At 41.7% G+C, this 17,500-nt stretch overlaps 1 protein-coding gene and 1 long non-coding RNA gene across 8 annotated transcripts in view; both read right to left on the bottom strand.

The window, feature by feature from the left end:
- The window catches only part of srrm1 (serine and arginine repetitive matrix 1), a 41,902-nt gene that overhangs the window by 9,526 nt on the left and 14,876 nt on the right, over nt 1-17,500 (bottom strand). For 5 of the 7 annotated variants that reach the window (XM_031895839.1, XM_031895835.1, XM_031895837.1 and 2 more), the window contains 5 exons: nt 15,781-15,981; nt 14,433-14,621; nt 13,681-13,800; nt 11,703-11,968; nt 7,580-7,660 (listed from right to left, as the gene is read on the bottom strand). In XM_031895839.1, the coding sequence (XP_031751699.1) occupies nt 7,580-7,660; nt 11,703-11,968; nt 13,681-13,800; nt 14,433-14,621; nt 15,781-15,981 (857 nt within the window). 7 annotated transcript variants of the gene reach the window in all.
- Nucleotides 12,669-13,674, bottom strand: LOC116408853. The gene is made up of 2 exons (XR_004221324.1): nt 13,565-13,674; nt 12,669-12,781 (listed from the first exon to the last, which is right to left on the bottom strand). It is a non-coding gene; the product is annotated as an uncharacterized LOC116408853 (long non-coding RNA).

Below are 17,500 nucleotides of genomic sequence, written 5' to 3'. Positions count from 1 at the left end.
TGAACATTTTATCGTGCAGATTGGCATAAAGCAAAGGTATTAGTCACTTTTGGATCCTCCCATTATTCGTTCTACTGTTAAGTTTTGAGATATTTGGTTAGTTTGTTATTTTGTACCTGCATATATTGTAACCACTGAGCAGAGGGAAGCTGAAAGGTTTGTTTGAGACTATTAAATGTGACCACTGCCTCATTTTGCCACTTATCTCCTATATTTTAAATTTCAGTTTATCCATATTGGTTTATCCTCTAATTTAGCAAAGTGTGGAAACCAATAGTTACACAATAGTTGGGTTTGCAAAAAGATGCCTGTAAATTGAAGGATTTGTGCTGCCTTAAACCATATTGTTTTAGCATGTTGTATTACTACATTGATGTTGTATTTGCTGTTTTGTTTTTAATAAAAAGCCATTGATAGGGCATACATTAGCTTCCCAGGAGAAATTTGTGCAGATGGAACAGAGTTTGGTGATGCAAGTACAGCCTATAACCTATACCCCCAAACATTCACTAACCACTGGTTTTCACCTCTCACTTCGCACTTACTGTCACTTTACACATCTACATGAACTCCAACGCCATGCTAGTTACCCTGACCTTATGTCTCACTCCTCCCTTTTAGCAGGGCCCTCCCCCTAGTGTCTCTGATCCTCATCTGCAAACCATTTTTGTGAATTGTTTATATGTACATGTTAACTGTTATGTCTTTTGTACCCCTCTATTCTGTAAAACGCTGTGTAAATTGATGGCAGTATATAAATAATAATATTGGGAAGTGCTACTCCTCCTTTATCTTTGTCTCTGGTAAGAGTACTCAGACTCAATCTAGGTCGGGATCTCGTCCATACTGTCAGAATATAGCCTCTATTTTAGTAAAAACTTTTTTCTATCCAAAAAGGAGCTTGTAGTAGGAGCACAGAGGTCAAACGTTTCTTGTAATTGATGACCAAGTTTGCGCACATTTTAGGAGGAATGTTGGTCCCCTCCTCTTTGCAGATCATCTCTAAATCCCTAAGGTTTCGAGGCTGTCTCTGTGCAACTCTGAGCTTGAGCTCCCTCCATAGGTTTTCTATTGGATTAAGGTCCGGAGACTGACTAGGCCACTCCATGACCTTAATGTGCTTCTTCTTGAGCCACTCCTTTGTTGCCTTTGCTGTATGTTTTGGGTCATTGTCGTGCTGGAACACCCATCCACGACCCATTTTCAGTTTCCTGGCAGAGGGAAGGAGGTTGTCGTTCAGGATTTCACGATACATGGCTCCGTCCATTTTCCCATTAATGCGAATAAGTTGTCCTGTGCCCTTAGCAGAAAAACACCCCCAAAGCAAAATGTTTCCACCCCCATGCTTGACGGTGGGGACGGTGTTTTGGGGGTCATAGGCAGCATTTTTCTTCCTCCAAACACAGCGAGTTGAGTTAATGCCAAAGAGCTCTATTTTGGTCTCATCAGACCACAGCACCTTCTCCCAGTCACTCACAGAATCATTCAGGTGTTCATTGACAAACTTCAGACGGGCCTGCACATGTGCCTTCTTGAGCAGGGGACCTTGCGAGCCCTGCAGGATTTTAATCCATTGCGGTGTAATGTGTTTCCAATGGTTTTCTTGGTGACTGTGGTCCCTGCTAATTTGAGGTCATTAACTAACTCCTCCCGTGTAGTTCTAGGATGCTTTTTCACCTTTCTCAGAATCATTGACACCCCACGAGGTGAGATCTTGCGTGGAGCCCCAGAGCGAGGTCGATTGATGGTCATTTTGTGCTCCTTCCATTTTCGAACAATCGCACCAACAGTTGTCACCTTCTCTCCCAACTTCTTGCTAATGGTTTTGTAGCCCATTCCAGCCTTGTGCAGGTCTACAATTTTGTCTCTGACATCCTTGGACAGCTCTTTGGTCTTTCCCATGTTGGAGAGTGGTAGGTGGATTCTGCCCATTGGACCTAGTGTGAATGATTCCTATGCTTTAACTTTAGCTACTGTTTTTTCCATCGGGGGATTTACATTAAAGGAGAAGGAAAGGTAAAAACTAAGTAAGCTTTTACAGAAAGGTCTAAGTAAATACACCCATAAGCACTCACAGAAACAGTCCTCAGTCACAAGTTTTGTTGTCTTTGTTTTCCTGTGCCAGAGACACGCAATCATAGTCTAACTAAGCATGTACACTGGTCTGGGTCTCAGTGCAGGATCAAGGCGTTATGGGAACTTTCTTTACACAGCTCAGCGTTTTTTTTTACCTATGGAGGCTTCTGATCATCTGAACGGGAGAAATGTGGGGAGACGTAAGGGCACTATTGAGAGAACTGAAGGTATGCCTGCATTTTGGGATTAACTCTTTATTAGCCTTTCCTTCTCCTTTAAGTTCATAGAAGTGTGTTAGGGGTAGTTTCACCTTTATTCCCATGTATGTAAATTGATTTACCACTGGGAACGGAAAATCCTATGGGGTTTGCGATTTAGTGAGGGTGAGTCTACAAGAAAAGTTATTAAAAAGGGCCATGGATTTGCCTGGCATAAATCCAGTTTGATCCTCTGAAATGATAAAGCTTAGTACATTATCTATTCTAGCAGAAAGGACCTTTGCCAAGTGAAATAGGACGGTATGCATCCATTTGAGCAGGGTTTTACCTGGGATTATTTAGAAGCACTATAGAGGCCTCATACATAGATGAGGGAAGAACACCTTCCTCTTTTGCACATTGTAATGTTTTTAGAAGACGGGGGCTGCTTCTTATAATCCTCTGGAAGTTTAGGAAGATCTAGATACGTTTTATTCCCCGAATGTATGCTTTAAAGGTATCCCATACCACCAAGGGACTTGCAGTGTTTGCATTTTCCTCTAAAAATTCTAAAATCTGTTCATCTATGTCTAGAATATCTAACCATATTGGGTTAAGAGACCATCTCTTGTGCGTGTTAGTTTTCAGATTCTCCCATTTAGTTAGCAGAGGGGCATGATCTAATATACCTCTTGGAAAGTATTCAGATTTACTTATATCTGCTAATACACCTTTAGACACAAATTATTAAATCAATAGTTGAGAGGGAAAAGTGAGATGTAGAAAAACATGAGTATTGTAATTCATTAGGGTGCAGGTTGCGTACATCCTTCTATTAATCCCATTGCTTTTGTTGGAGCTAACAAATTGAAGGAATTGAAGGGGACTAAAATTAATGTGTTTTTATGAAGTCTGTCCTTCTGTGGATGGGGAGTTGAATTAAAGTCCCCTGCACATATAATTTGGGCATGGGGGTAGGATGTTATAAATGTAGTCAGATTTTGGATACATTCATCGGAGTATAGAGGGGGAATATATATATTGGCCAGAATGACAGCGGTGGCGTTTAGTAAGCAGTAGGCAAACACATATCTAACTTGTAGGTCTGGTTGTACCCTAAGGGGTTGAAATACAGCTGACTTCCTGACTAGGATGAAGGTACCACAAAGTACATGTAGAAAAAGCAGAGTGATAACTCCATCCGACCAAGAGCCGGATTGGGCCCCTAGGACACCAGGTAAAATCCCGGTGGGCCCCAGCAGCCCAGACCCGGCCCTTGCCAGCGCTTCCCCGACCGACCGTTCCTCCCCTGACGCGTTAAACTTATGCCAGGATGTCAGGTGGAGGACTCTGCGGGGGCCCCTGATCCGACCCACTGCTTCTGTAATGTGGCAAGTTTACTTCCAGTTAAATGTGTCTTCTCTTAATTGGGTCATTTCATCCCCGTACATTACAGCTCAATACAGAAACCCATATTCATATAAATTTTATATTAACTGTAGTATTATGCATCATGTATACCCTGGCTGAATACCATGGCTTTAGCCTGACCGTTTGCCTGGTTAACTTTTGAACTAACAACCTGTTGAACTCCCCGGGCCCAGATAGACATTGATTTATACAGTATATATTTATAAGCATTGCTTTGCTATCTTCCCCTTTCCTCCCCAAATGCTTACGCCTTACGGGATATAGTGAAAAAAGGTTTGACCCAAACAGTAAATAAAGCTGAACCAAAATGCACTCATTTAGGAGTGCTGCTGGGTGCAGTTAGCTTAAATTCCTGCTTGGACTGTGTGGCCTTTGTAGAGAGGAAGTCAGAGTTGGTGGGGAACTAGTTAGCTCCATTGTCAGGTGCCTCAGTGGTGAAAACAGCGGATGAGAAGCTGGCAACATCCATGCTTATTTGTGCAGAAAGTCCATTTCCCTTCTTCGAGGTATCATAATGAATTATCAAGTTTGTGCAAAGTGCTAATTGTTAACCTCATTTTATGGCATACTATTGTCCCAACCTATACACCCTGTGGGATCCGACAGATAATTTTATCCATTCTGATGTTTATTGGTATGGAGCCATGTTGCGGCTTCCTGTGGAGTGGTAAAGAAGTGAGCTTTGCTTTCTGCCGAGATATGCAGTTTGGCGGGATACAGCATGGTGTACGTTATCTTCATCTCCCTTAATGCTATTTTAATTTTAGTAAACTTTCACATTGCCTTTGCACCTCCAGGGAATAGTCAGGATATATAGCAAAATTTACATTTTCAAATGGTAATTGCCCTTTGTTTCTTTCCAATAAAAAGTATTTTGTCTCTGTCTCTCGCATTCAATAATCTGGCTATTAACAGGTGGGCAGGGGCTCCTGGCGGTGGTGGTTGCATAGGAACCCTATGGGCTCACTCTACCGAAAAGGTAGATGTGAGTGAGTCTTTGCCAAACAAGTTAATAAGCCATTGTTGAATAAATCATTCTAGAGACTCATCCTCCGCACATTCCGGGAATCCCAGCAAGCAGATGTTACTGTGTCTGCTTTGTTTTTCCAGGTTTGTACCGTGGCTTGAAGTTCTTGCATTTGCGTTGAGTGGTCTGCTTACATCCTCTAGCTCACTGACACGCTGTTTCACTGCCGCGGGCCGTTCCTTTATTCTTTTGCACGTCGTGGCGGATAATGGATAATTCTACTTCCACTTCATCCACTTTGGTGGCTATCAGCCCTGTGCATACCTCTTGGCTGGATTTTTATCCCGAAAAATAGATTGGTTAGCGTTGGGCTCTGTTTGAGTATCTACCTGTTCGGCACCATTCTGATGCCACCTATAAGTGCTCTGAGGCAGAGGATGTTGTTCTTGTGGTATAGGCTCGGTGTCCACGTTTTTTTTTTTTAAAAAAAAAACCCCAAACTTTTAGGTTTTACTGATGGGACCCAGAGCTCCGGAGCTAAGCTATTGTGCGTCCTTTTACAATGAGCTGGTAGCCATGCCCATCGTAAATAGAACATAGCACCTAAAACATTTCTTTGCCAAAGAAAAAAAAAAGTCTTATTTTGTATGAGAGAGGATTTAATTCTATAGTATATTACAGAGCCAAAAATGGCAACTGTTCTTCCTGTGCAAGACTTCAAATCATTGTTTTCACTGCCTCATGGCAAGACAGCAGAGAAGCAGAGAATGGAAAAGGACTGGCAAACACTACTTCTAATAGCAATTATATATACAAATACCGTATATACTCGAGTATAAGCCGATCCGAATATAAGCCGAGGTACCTAATTTTACCTAAGAAAACTGGAAAAACTTATTGACTCGAGTATAAGCCTAGCACTAAACCGGCGCTTGTTAGATGGATACATTTTCTGGCCATTTAACAGCATTAAGCTGCTAATGTAACTCTGACCAGTTGGTACAAGACTAACTCTACTTTATGGGGCCACAGGGGCCATCATCACCTGGACAGATGTAGACAAAAAAGAGGGGTGGTCAAGTGATCTATATAGATGAGCAATTTGTTTTAAATGGGTCTCCATACTTGTTAGTTGGCAAAGTCCACTGCTTCTGTTACTTTATAAATCACTTTTATCAGTAAAAAGCGGGTGGGGGCTGTTTCCGCTGCTGCTAATGACTGTGTGCCTTGTACTTTGATTGCTGCCCATAAAATCTCACATTAGGAATTTCACATCTACTCGCTGACAGAACTGCCATCTGTCCTGCCCACACCCCATACAGCAGATCAGGGCTGTGTGTTTGCAATCCTTTATCCTTCCTACAGCATCCTCTAACAACCAAACAATCCTCTATTGCAGTCCAAACTACTGATGTTCAGGTATGAGACTCTGGCCTGTGCCCACCTGTGCTGCCAGCTAGCTGATTATGTATGGCTGCAAATGGAGGCAGACAACAGAGGTACCTTTCTAGGGACCAACCATTTTGGGAAATGAAGGGGGCAATACAGCATACATTTATCAAGCTATTTTCAAAATCCAATAAACTTTAAATAACATGGCACGTCTCCCCCCTCCCTGCTAAAGTTTGTGTCAGTGACGAGCTCTGCCAGGCCATTACCAGTGCGGTCAAACCATGATGGTGTGCACAGACCAGGAGGAAAGGGTGGGGTGCGCAGTATGCACGCTCGGCGCGGCACATATTGGCGTGTCGCTGAGGCGTCTTTGCGCTTGCCCGACGTGCCGAGCGTGCATGTTCGGCTTGGACCGGCACATCGCACGAGAAGGGGGTCTCAGCTAAACCGTCCCCACTGGACCAACTGGCAGTCACACACAGCTGGCTCACCCAGTAGGACTGTCTGGGGCCCCCGAGCAAGAAGCCCCCACGGCTAGGGAGTGCAGCTGCTACTTAGAGAAGACAGTCGGGGTGTTTGGGAGAGAGCTGCACCGTTGTCTGAGACAGTCTGCCTGCCACCATCAGCGCTTGCCTAGTGAATGGGAACAAATGGCGGGGGGTGTGCGCGAGACGGGCTGTGTGTTCATCCTCATCGCTCTGTGCTTGGTGCTCAGCGGCGGCTGCGGACATGTAAGTGCCCTTACTGCTTGCCTCGAGTATAAGCCGAGGATTCCTTTTTTAGCACATTTTGAGTGCTGGAAAACTCGGCTTATACTCGAGTATATACGGTAAGTAAAAAACCATTGCAAATTTGTAATGAATGTATAATGCAAAGTTGCTTAGAATTATGTTTTCTTTTCTTAGCAAACAATTATATTTTGGGTTGACTTTTCCTTTAACTGCCAGCAGCCACTTCTTTTAGACATGCAGTACAGTTATTATTTAGAATGAATAATAACAGACTTGAAAAGACCTGAGATAAAACAAGGCAAAATCTGTACCGTGGATGTTTTCATGCTATTTGCTAGTTAAGGGGATTGTCATGATTTATATGGTGTAGTTTTTATTACTAACTTACACTGTACACTGCAAATAATTCTAAAATCCAGAATTAGGCAGCCATCTCCAGTCATTGTGCCAGAAAGTTAAAGAATGAGATGCATTTTTTTCTGCGCTGCCCAGCGGTGGAACTCAGAACGCCACCGCAAGGGAACACAGGAAGAAACGCCTGTCTGTCTGTATGAAACCATTAGCACGAGGAAAGAGCATTCTTCTCCTTTTAGAAGCAGAAATAGTATATTGTAGATTGTAAGCTCTTTTGGGCAGGGCCCTCTTCACCTCTTGTACAGCGCTGCGGAATATGTTGGTGCTTTATAAATAAATAATAACTAAAAGCTTGACAATGGTTTTAGTTGTTTAGGGTTATAATAAGGTAACCGTAAATGTGACAAATATACATCCATTGATATACCTACCAGATTCTGATAAATCTCTTTTGCGGGGCTTTGAGGGAGGTGAAGGGGACTTTCTCTTTTCAATGACTTTATGTTTTATCACTACAATAAAAAATAGAACAAACATCTTTAAGGAGGTACAAACAAAAGCAAATATTAGAAAACTATTTTAGAAAAAAAACAGAAGGCTTCAGACAGAAAAGCTGGACATATTATGGAAAACCAAAGAAATCCCAGTGAGTTCCAAACTAAGGGACCAGCTCAGAGCAATGGTTATAGCAGCTCAGCCTAATGGACATTTAGGGGCAGATTTATCAAAATGTGAGTTTAGAGCTTAATACAAAAAAACTCACCCATGTTCTGTTCATTCCTATGGGATTTTTAGAAGTGTATTTATCAATGGGCAAAATTTAGAACTCACCATTTGATAAATATGCTTCTAAAAATCCCATAGGAATAAATAGAACGTGGGTGAGTTTTTTTGTATTAAGCTCTAAACTCACATTTTGATAAATCTGCCCCTTAGAGTAAGATTTATGTACACTCATGCTCCTAAAAAAACAATAAAGGAGCTGTTCACCTTTAAATTAACTTTTAGTATGATGCAGAGCAGAGATCCCCAACCTTTTATACCCGTGAGTCACATTCAGATGGAAAAAGTGCTGGGGAGCAACACAAGCATGGGAAAAGTTCCTGGGGGTGCAAATAAGAGCTATAATTGGCTATTTGGTAGTCCCTATGTGGCCTGGCAGCCTATAGAAGGCTCTCTCACAAACCACTGGTTGGGGGTCACTGATGTAGAGAGTGCTATATTGAAAATATTCTATTGGTCTTAATTATTTTTTTTACTGGCTGTCATGACAGACCTGTACGAGTTAATAAAGCAGGTCATGGTATCCAAAAAAATATTTAACAGGCTTCTATCTACTAGGGTCTGGAACCAGCCAAGTGTAAAGATCCCACAACCTGGGATGCCCTGCTCTAAGCCCTGGCTAATAAGAGTCATGCCATGTGGGAGAGTGAAAGCCCACTTGGGGGTGACTTAAGAGTTCACATCAGGACCCATCATAGGTGATGAGGAGGCTACACCATAAACTCACACATTTAGGCTGCTAGAACCCATACCAGTTATACCAGCAGTACCAAAAACTGGGTATAGGTTTCATCGGATATTGCCTGTCAAACGAGTCTAAACATGCTGGCTTTGGGTACTCTGTTTGTCAGACAGGAATATCTGGGCAGGGGCAGGTCACACAGTTTACTTTGGAGGACCAATTTCAATTGGAGGTTCACCCCATTGGTTTCCCCATGCCTCCAGGACTAGAAAACTTCAGTACAGTACAGGAATTCTATTGTTTATTATTATTCAGCAAAATGTACAACTGACTGCAAAACCTTCCTCCCAAATCTGGCTTCTTTAGAGTCAAGGGCATCTAACCTATATTGTTTAATGAATGTGTCCAATCTACATACTGCTTCTGACGATGCTCTGTTTCCATCACCAAGGAACCTGCTAATACCCTGGTTGAATGAGCTTTTAAAATCCTGGGGAACCTTCCTGACTGCTGACTTGTAAACTCTTACAATCGCAGAAATAAACCAAAAACAAATCATTAGGGTTGAGGAGACTGCCTCATACAGACACAAGTAAACAAAAGGAATTTTGGGAATGAATTCCAAACATATTCTTATAAAGTCCCATTTACACGGGTTTATCTTATAGGCTAAAGTTCACCCACTGGATTTTAACGCAGAAGGATAATAGCGGATCAGATTCCCAACTACAGACCGGTTTCGCCTTTCTTAAGGCTCATCAGTGTAGTGATTTCCAGAATTCCTTTTGCTCACTTGTATCTGTATGAGCCAGTCTCCTCAACCCTAATGATCTGTTTGCGAATCCAGAGTGACGCTACCCAAGCGGATCAGAAAACCCTGCACTACACTGATGAGCCTCAAGAAAGACGAAACCAGTCAGTAGTTGGGAATCTGATCAGCTATTATCCTGGCTTCTGCTTTAAACCAAGTGGGTGAGCTTTAGCCTATAGCAGTGCTGTCCAACTTCTGCGGTGCCGAGGGCTGGAATTTCTCTTGCATACATGGTGGAGGGCCGCTAATGGAAGCCAGTTTTGACCACTCCCCCTTTAAAATACACCCACTTCAAACCACACCCATTTTATCACAATGGTGGTAGTGCAGTAAAACCCCAAATGCTTGGTCCTCACTGCAGGGATATCAACCGTCATTCATATGTGAAAGAATTATATTATGTCATAATAAGACATACCCTTAAATCCATATGCCTCCTGCTCCTCCCCTGTGGATAGCACAGCAACCCCCAGCACATAATTACACACCTAAGGGACCATGTAATGGCTATTTCCAACTGCTAACAAACTCCCAGAACAAACCCCTGCCAGGTTCACCTCTCATAGGCAACATAGGGTATGGCACACACAGGCAGCACTCTGCCTGCCCTATGCTACCTGTGTGTGCCATACTCTGCCTGCCCTATGCTGCCTGTGTGTGTGCCATACTCTGCCTGCCCTATGCTGCCTGTGTGTGTGCCATACTCTGCCTGCCCTATGCTGCCTTTGGGGCCTTAAAAATCCAGCATATCTTCTTTCTGTGACTTTGGAGAAGAAAGACCCTTCTCAATCCTTATTCAATTTTGAAATTACTTTTGGAAGGAACTTAAAAGCGGGTCAAAGACTGCTGTAAAGGGTTGTAAAGAGCACAAAGCAGTCAATTCTCCCACTATACAGGCTGAAACAAAATGTGTCATTCCACAGAGAAGCTCTCTAAGGGCTCAAAAGGTGGCTTTGTCAAGTCTTCCAAAACAAATGGTAGATCCCAAGAAAATTTTTTTATAATACAAGGCCTCACTCTCATTATTGTATATAAGACTTTTAAGACTAAAGGCTCTAGAGGCCAACCTTTCTAGTCAAAGCAGAAATTGCTGACACCTGCTCTGTGTGTGCTCAAATGAAGGCCCTTTTTTATAAAAAGGGAAATTCACTATAATGCAGGCAGTTGGACAGACAGGGACTTGGACTGCAAAAATTAAACTGTACAAACTTGTCCCAGATTTTATAATATTGGGTTGAATGTTTTCTGAGCCTCTCCCTTTTAACCTCTCATTGAACTTGACACGTTGGTTGTGAGAACTACTCATTCTGGATTTTCCAACTGAACTCTGAAGACTTTAAAGATTGCATCTAATTATTCTCCAAAGAACATGTCACCCTCAAAAGGAACTGGCAAAGATTAGTCTTGGGAGGCCACGTCTGCTGGCCAGGGCTTAAGCCACAAAGCTCTCCTTGCTGCTTCTGAAAGAGCTATAGACCTTGATTTGTACCAAATCAACCAAAGCATCTTACAAAAGCCAATAGCGAACACTACGCATGCCTGTAATGTCAGTTTTTATTTGTGTTCTTGTGATCATATTTTTGAGCACAACTTGTTGTTCTTTCTGCAGCGCTTGTGTTACATGAGTTTTTGAGACACATTATCTTTCCACAGTTTAATTTAGGATTAGGGCTAAAACAGAGCTGTAGCCGATATATTTCCATAGTAGAAAGCACCCACAGCACTCAGATTGTGCAGAAAATATATATTCTCCCACCAAGTGGGAGAAGGCTTCACCCTGACTGCTCCTGAATGACTGTGGCCTTCCCTTGCTAATCCCATAAGTGAGGAGCATGGGGCTTCCAACAACCCACCGAGACCCAGACCCAAAAAAAAAAAAAAGTGAGTGGGGGTGGTCCTGCCCACTGGCAAGGTCCTGTCCTGTCAAAATATTGGTGAATGCATGCTATGTCAACTAGGAAAATGGCTTCAGTTAATGCTCATTACATCTTCTGAACACTTTTTAGCTTATTTACTAACATAGGTCTCAGACTGCATCAATGCAATTATTCAAAGCTATCACAGCTTCAATCTACTAACTAAAAAGTCTTCAAAAGTTGCCGACATCCCTTGTCACATTTAGCACCAATGAAAATAAATCAGGCTCATTATATTTCAATTGATGAATCAAAATGGCTGCCAACAGCTCTCTAACAGAGTTTACGTTGAGGAAAAGAAAGACAAAACGTACAATAGATACATAGGTATATTTAAAAACACTAATAAAAATACAAATTACCTGGAGGTCTAGCAGGAGATACAGAACCTCTAATCTTTCTAGGACGAGAAGACTGAGTTGGAGATGGGGATCTTCTCTTTGGAGGTGGGGTTGGAGATGGTCTGTACCTTCGTCGTGGCGGTGGACTTGATGAAGGGGAAGAGCGTCGAGGTTTACGGGGAGGGCTGGAAGAGATCCTCTTGGGCTGCTTCTTTGGGGGTGGAGGTGACCGAGAAGATGATGAAGATGAGCTGCTTCCAGACAAAGAAGCAGAAGAATGTCTTCTCCTGGAAGAAATGACAATTTATTGCACAGGCATTATCTCAAAGAAAAACTATGAACTAGCTCTTAAAAGATTTTAGTTTTTTTTTTTTTTTATAAAATTATAAAAATATGAACCTACTTCCAAACCTACCTATAGGTCATGTTGACTGTTTTTTTGCTAAAAGTCCTGTTTTTCTACATAAATCCTACTGAAGATCCTGAACCCGCCTGTCTACCAGACCATAGCTTCTCAATCTGTTCAGATTGGCGTTTGCTTCAAGGAGCTCCCCCTCCCTTCACTTGCTCCTCACATCGCATTGTGAACTAGATAGCAGGCAGGCTTGATCTTTCCATTGCCTGCTTGCTTCAAAGGGCTGTCCCCCCCAAACTCTGCTCTTTGCACGAAGACTTAAATAGCAGGCCAGGTTAAGCTTTCCCATGCCTGCCTGCCTGCTTCTAAGGGCTCTCCCTCCCCATTACACAGACAACGGAGCTGAGCTTATGTCACACACCAGCTGAAAGCAGAAGGGGCATTGGAGGTTTGTGATTGGGCATATTTATTTACTTGGGAGGCATTTAAATAAAAACCCAGAAGAGGGGAACAAACATGGCTGCTCCGTGGGTCTGTAATTCGTGCTACCATAATTATGAAGCGAAAAAACTTTGCAGATTTAGTTTATAAGGAATTTAAAGCTGAGACAAATTTAAACACAACAGCAAGTGTAAAAAAAAAATGTTTTAATTGGCTGTCAGTATTGCTTTAAAGCATTGAATTTTAATTTCTGTAGTAGGAAAGTGTTATTGTATTAATAAGTTATAATGTATAGAACCTAGACCTAGTGCTGGGCGGTATGACCAAAAATTTATATCACGGTATTTTTTCAAAATTATATCGGTATCACGTATTTGACGGTATTTTTTTTCCCCATGCATGATTTAGGTTGACCACCCCAACACCCGCCACCCCGCACCCCCCCGCCACCCCAAACACCCCCCATCCACACGCAGCCCCCCACCCCCCATCCGCACGCACCCCCCATCCGCACGCCAACCCCACCCCCCGCACTTCCACGCACACCCGCCCACCCCAACACCCCCCATCCGCACGCACCCCCACCCACCCCCCATTCACCGCACACACCCCCCCCACCCCACCCAAACACCCCCCATCCCCTTCACATAAATATAACCCCCACTCCGACCATCCACCCCCCAAACACAACCCATCCTCACATAAGTTATAACCCACCCACCCCAAACACCCCCCATCCCCTTCACATAAATATAACCCCCCACCCACCCCCCCCAAACACAACCCCATCCCCCCCAAACACAACCCCATCCCCTTCACATAAAATATAATTACTGGCCAGGCACCCCCCGACAGCTCACATTGGTATCCGACTCTGAATGCGTCCTAGCGATGGCGCTTTTGTAGAGTGTGCGCGCTGACGTCACGTGCGCGCTGACGTCACGTGCGCGCTGACGTCACGTGCGCGCTGACGTCACGTGCGCACCCGGAAGTATTCAGCACACCGGTATGTAGAAAATTCATATCGGTTTCAAAAAAAAAACCGGTGATCGGTTTTTACCGGTATACCGCCCAGCACTACCTAGACCATTAGAAATTAAAATATGCAGCACTGTTAACATTTTACAACAGCTTCCTTAACTTCCGCACACAGCCAAACAGACCACGGTAGGCATAAGCATTCAATGTATTATTCATTTTCACCTTCTCACTGGACTCCTGCTTCTCTTATGTCTAGGTGGGGGAGGCAAGCGACGCAGAGGGCTCCTCCTTCTTGGAGAAGGCCTACGCCTAGGACTTGGTCGCCTCCTGGGACTGTAGGACCTATTAAGACAATATAATTAATTTAATATAACTGTGCATACTTTTATACCTTCTATAAAATGATCAAGAAAAAAGAGACAAATTTTATAGGTGCAGAGCAAGATTAAAAAAATTGAAATGGAAAATTCACTAAATTTTTGGAAAAAGTTATACCACCACAACAAACTGTTCCACATGTACAGTTTTTTTCTTCTAACTCAAGGGGAAAACATACCACCCTTATTGGTTTTAAAATTATAGATGGCTGGCTGTTATGGCAGGGTAGGGAAGGCAGAGTATGGCACACACAGGCAGGGTAGGGCAGGCAGAGTATGGCACACACAGGCAGGGTAGGGAAGGCAGAGTATGGCACACACAGGCAGGGTAGGGAAGGCAGAGTATGGCAGGTTTTTGCTGTACTACCACCATTAATATGGCTATGGTCATGCGATAACATGGGTGCGGTTTTAAAAGGGGGAGTGGTCAAAACTAGCTTCCATTATCAGCCCTCCACCACGGAGGCCGGAACAATTCCGGCCCTTGGTGCCACAGAAGTTGGACAGCACTATTCTAGGGTATGGTAAAGTTTTCTACAGAACAAATTTAGCATTCTAATTTGCTAAACTAAAATTAAAATGGTAAAGATGACTTACCTAGACCGTGACCTGTGGCGTCTACGGGGCCTGGAGTGTGAAGGAGAACGAGATTTAGATTTAGACTTTGAGCGCGAACGCGATCTATGGCGATGACGATCTCGCTCTTTTGCCTTGCGAGTATTTGGTTCAGGTGAGCACTCTTTGTTATCTGCAGCAGGCTCTGGTTTCATAGCCTTTAATACATCACTGAAAATAAAGATGGTAAATATTTATACAAGCAACTGGAAAATTTCTAAGACATAGCAAACTAAGTCAACTAAAGATTTTCACACAAACACAACAGTACACTTTATATCACTTGGCAACTATACTACTCCGCTTGGGAAAATCACATTTAAAGGATTTGTGTACAACCTATTTCATAGGATCAGTAAATAGAGTTTGTGCTAAACATGCATCTTAATTAATATTTTAATTAGGAAATAACTAGTTAATTTTTTTCTTGCACTAAACAAAGCAAAATGGGATAATCAGATATATGAAAAGGGTTTGTGTCTAACATGCTTTTTGCAAGGGAGAACAGTTCAGCACTAAAATTTACCAAATTTACTATATAGCAAAATGTTCAGTCATTGCAAGAGAATTGTTCAGCAACATAGTCTTCTTCCAATTGAACATAAAACACACAGTAACTGAATGTATAATAACTTAAGCTCAGCAATGTAGAATTAACTATAGACTTATTTTTGAAACACTGCTCTAACACACATTACATTAGTTAAGTCATTCATGACAGATGCACAGTTAGCTGACAGACTTGTTTATTGGCCTGATATAGTCTTTACACTGTAATACAAGAAAGCTGCGGTTACTCTTAAAGATGATCCAGTTCACCTATTGATAGTAAATTTATATTTTCCTGTTATTATATCCTTTTATATAGCGCCAACACATTTCTGCAGCACTTACAAAGATTATTCAATATTCACATCAGTCCTTGCCCTAGAGAAGCTTACAATCTAAAGGTCATTATCACATTCACACACACTATGGTTAATTTAGTCAGCAGTGAATGTATGTTTTGGAGTGTGGGAGGAAATTGGGAGTTCACAGAGGAAACCTATGCAGACACCATGAGAACATACAAACTCCTTGCAGATAGTGCCCTGGCTGGGATTGAAAACAGAATCCCAGTGTTGCAAGGCAGAAATACTACTCACTAAGCTATGGTGCTGCCCCTACAGTTATATAGTTCATTCTCATGAGGTGCACTCGCTTAATCATATGTTTCACCTTGCCTGGGTTTAAATGAAAAACTAAATATGAAAAATAAATATAAAACATGAAGATTGTGCTGCTATATTATATCAGAGAGAGGGGTTAGGTTTATGATGTAACTAGTTACCTTGTTGATGTAGCCTCCTGGACAGAAGGCTCTCTCCCTTTAATTGACGGTTCAGGTTCTGGTATTACTATTTCTTTCTTCTCAATAACAGGAGAAGGACTACGGCTTTTTGTTTTGTGACGAGGTGAACGAGAGTGACTTCTCTTTCTTTCGCGTCTGACTGGAGATCGTCTTCGAGGTGAGGAAGACCTTGATTTACGTCTATCAAAATTTTACATAAAGGGATTAAAATACAACTCTTAAAGTGGGTTCTTTTAAAATGTGCACTGGGGTCAACATGCCACCAATATTACATGGTTTAAAAGGCTGAGCCTGTCATGCTTTAAATGCACTTGCAATATAAAGGATAAATATGAACAGTTACTGCAATAATTGCATTGACTCAGTAAAGGTAAACTCTCTAAAATATACCAAAGAACATCTGAGAGAAGTTGGGTAACATACAAACAAAAACAAACCCCCAAAAAACAACATTTAGCAAATGTGTTTTTTTGTTTTAAAATACAAGAAACAGGTCAGAAAAAGCCAATTTAAAGGGCAATTATGAAAAAAAACAATCTTGACCTCACTGATGAATCTTTTCAAATATTAACAAGTTAAGTATTGTTTTTAAATGTTCACATCATATCAACCTTTTGTACAACTGCAATGCTTTTTCCTATTTTTGGATGTAAAAATATTGCTTAAAGTTGAAAATGAAATCTGATCGCAATGCTCCTCTTATGAGAAATGACAGAGACATATACATACTCTGCCTGATCTACTTGACGTAACCCACTGCACTGTGTGTCCCTGCAGCAGGACTCTCTACCTTAATGTATTAGATGTTGGATGTGAGAAAAATAAATCCATATACGTAAGCCCCCAAAGCAGCCAAATTAAAATGATACAGACACTAAAAAAAATTACTTTTCAAAATATGAATGTACAGGTATGGGATCTGTAGGGGTTCAGTCCAACTTGTAGCTCAGCGGTAACATGTGACTGAAGTTTATCAGAGCACAAGTCACATGGCTGTGGCACCATGGGAAATCAAGAATATGGCTAGTCTTACGAGAAATTTCAAAATTAAAACAATCTGTGTTTTTGAAACACATATTTCATTGCAGGATTCTGCTGGAGAAGCTCAGTTAACTTGTGCGTTTTGAAAAAAACATGTTTTCCCATTATATATATGTCCTGAATTTAAAGGAATACTGTTATAATAAAACTCAGCATTATAGGATATAAGGGCTTAATAAAATTCTTTATTCACCAAATGTACATTAAAGAGGTAGTTTACGTTAACTTTGTATTGTTAGCATTCAAAATATCTAGGTCTAAGGCGAACTACCTGTTTAAGACAATGGTTTTAGATATTTTGCACTTATCACGTAACACTTTGTTTTCGAACAGTACACAAATATTAAATACTTCTAAATGATCATTTTTTTATTGACAATTTTTCTAATATCGATTTTTTTAGCTCTTCATTTTTCAACTTCTCATGTCTCCCTAAAGCAGCTTTGGGAAGGGTGTTTCAAACTGTTCTAATTTGATAAATTTCTTTATTTATGGTGTACAATTTGAAAACGCCTAAACTGAAAATGAGATTTGGAAGGCAAACAACCCCTTTAAGGTGTTGGGGTAAGAGCCAGGAGTAAGCTTACTTTTCTTGCTGTTCTGATTAAAAAGCATGCGTTTACACAAATATAAACCTTGTTATGGGTAAGTTGTTTAA

This window comes from Xenopus tropicalis, chromosome 2 (assembly GCF_000004195.4).
Source record: "Xenopus tropicalis strain Nigerian chromosome 2, UCB_Xtro_10.0, whole genome shotgun sequence".
Lineage (NCBI taxonomy): Eukaryota > Metazoa > Chordata > Amphibia > Anura > Pipidae > Xenopus > Xenopus tropicalis.
Note: the sequence above shows the minus strand (reverse complement) of the source record. Positions and strands in the feature narration are given on the sequence as shown.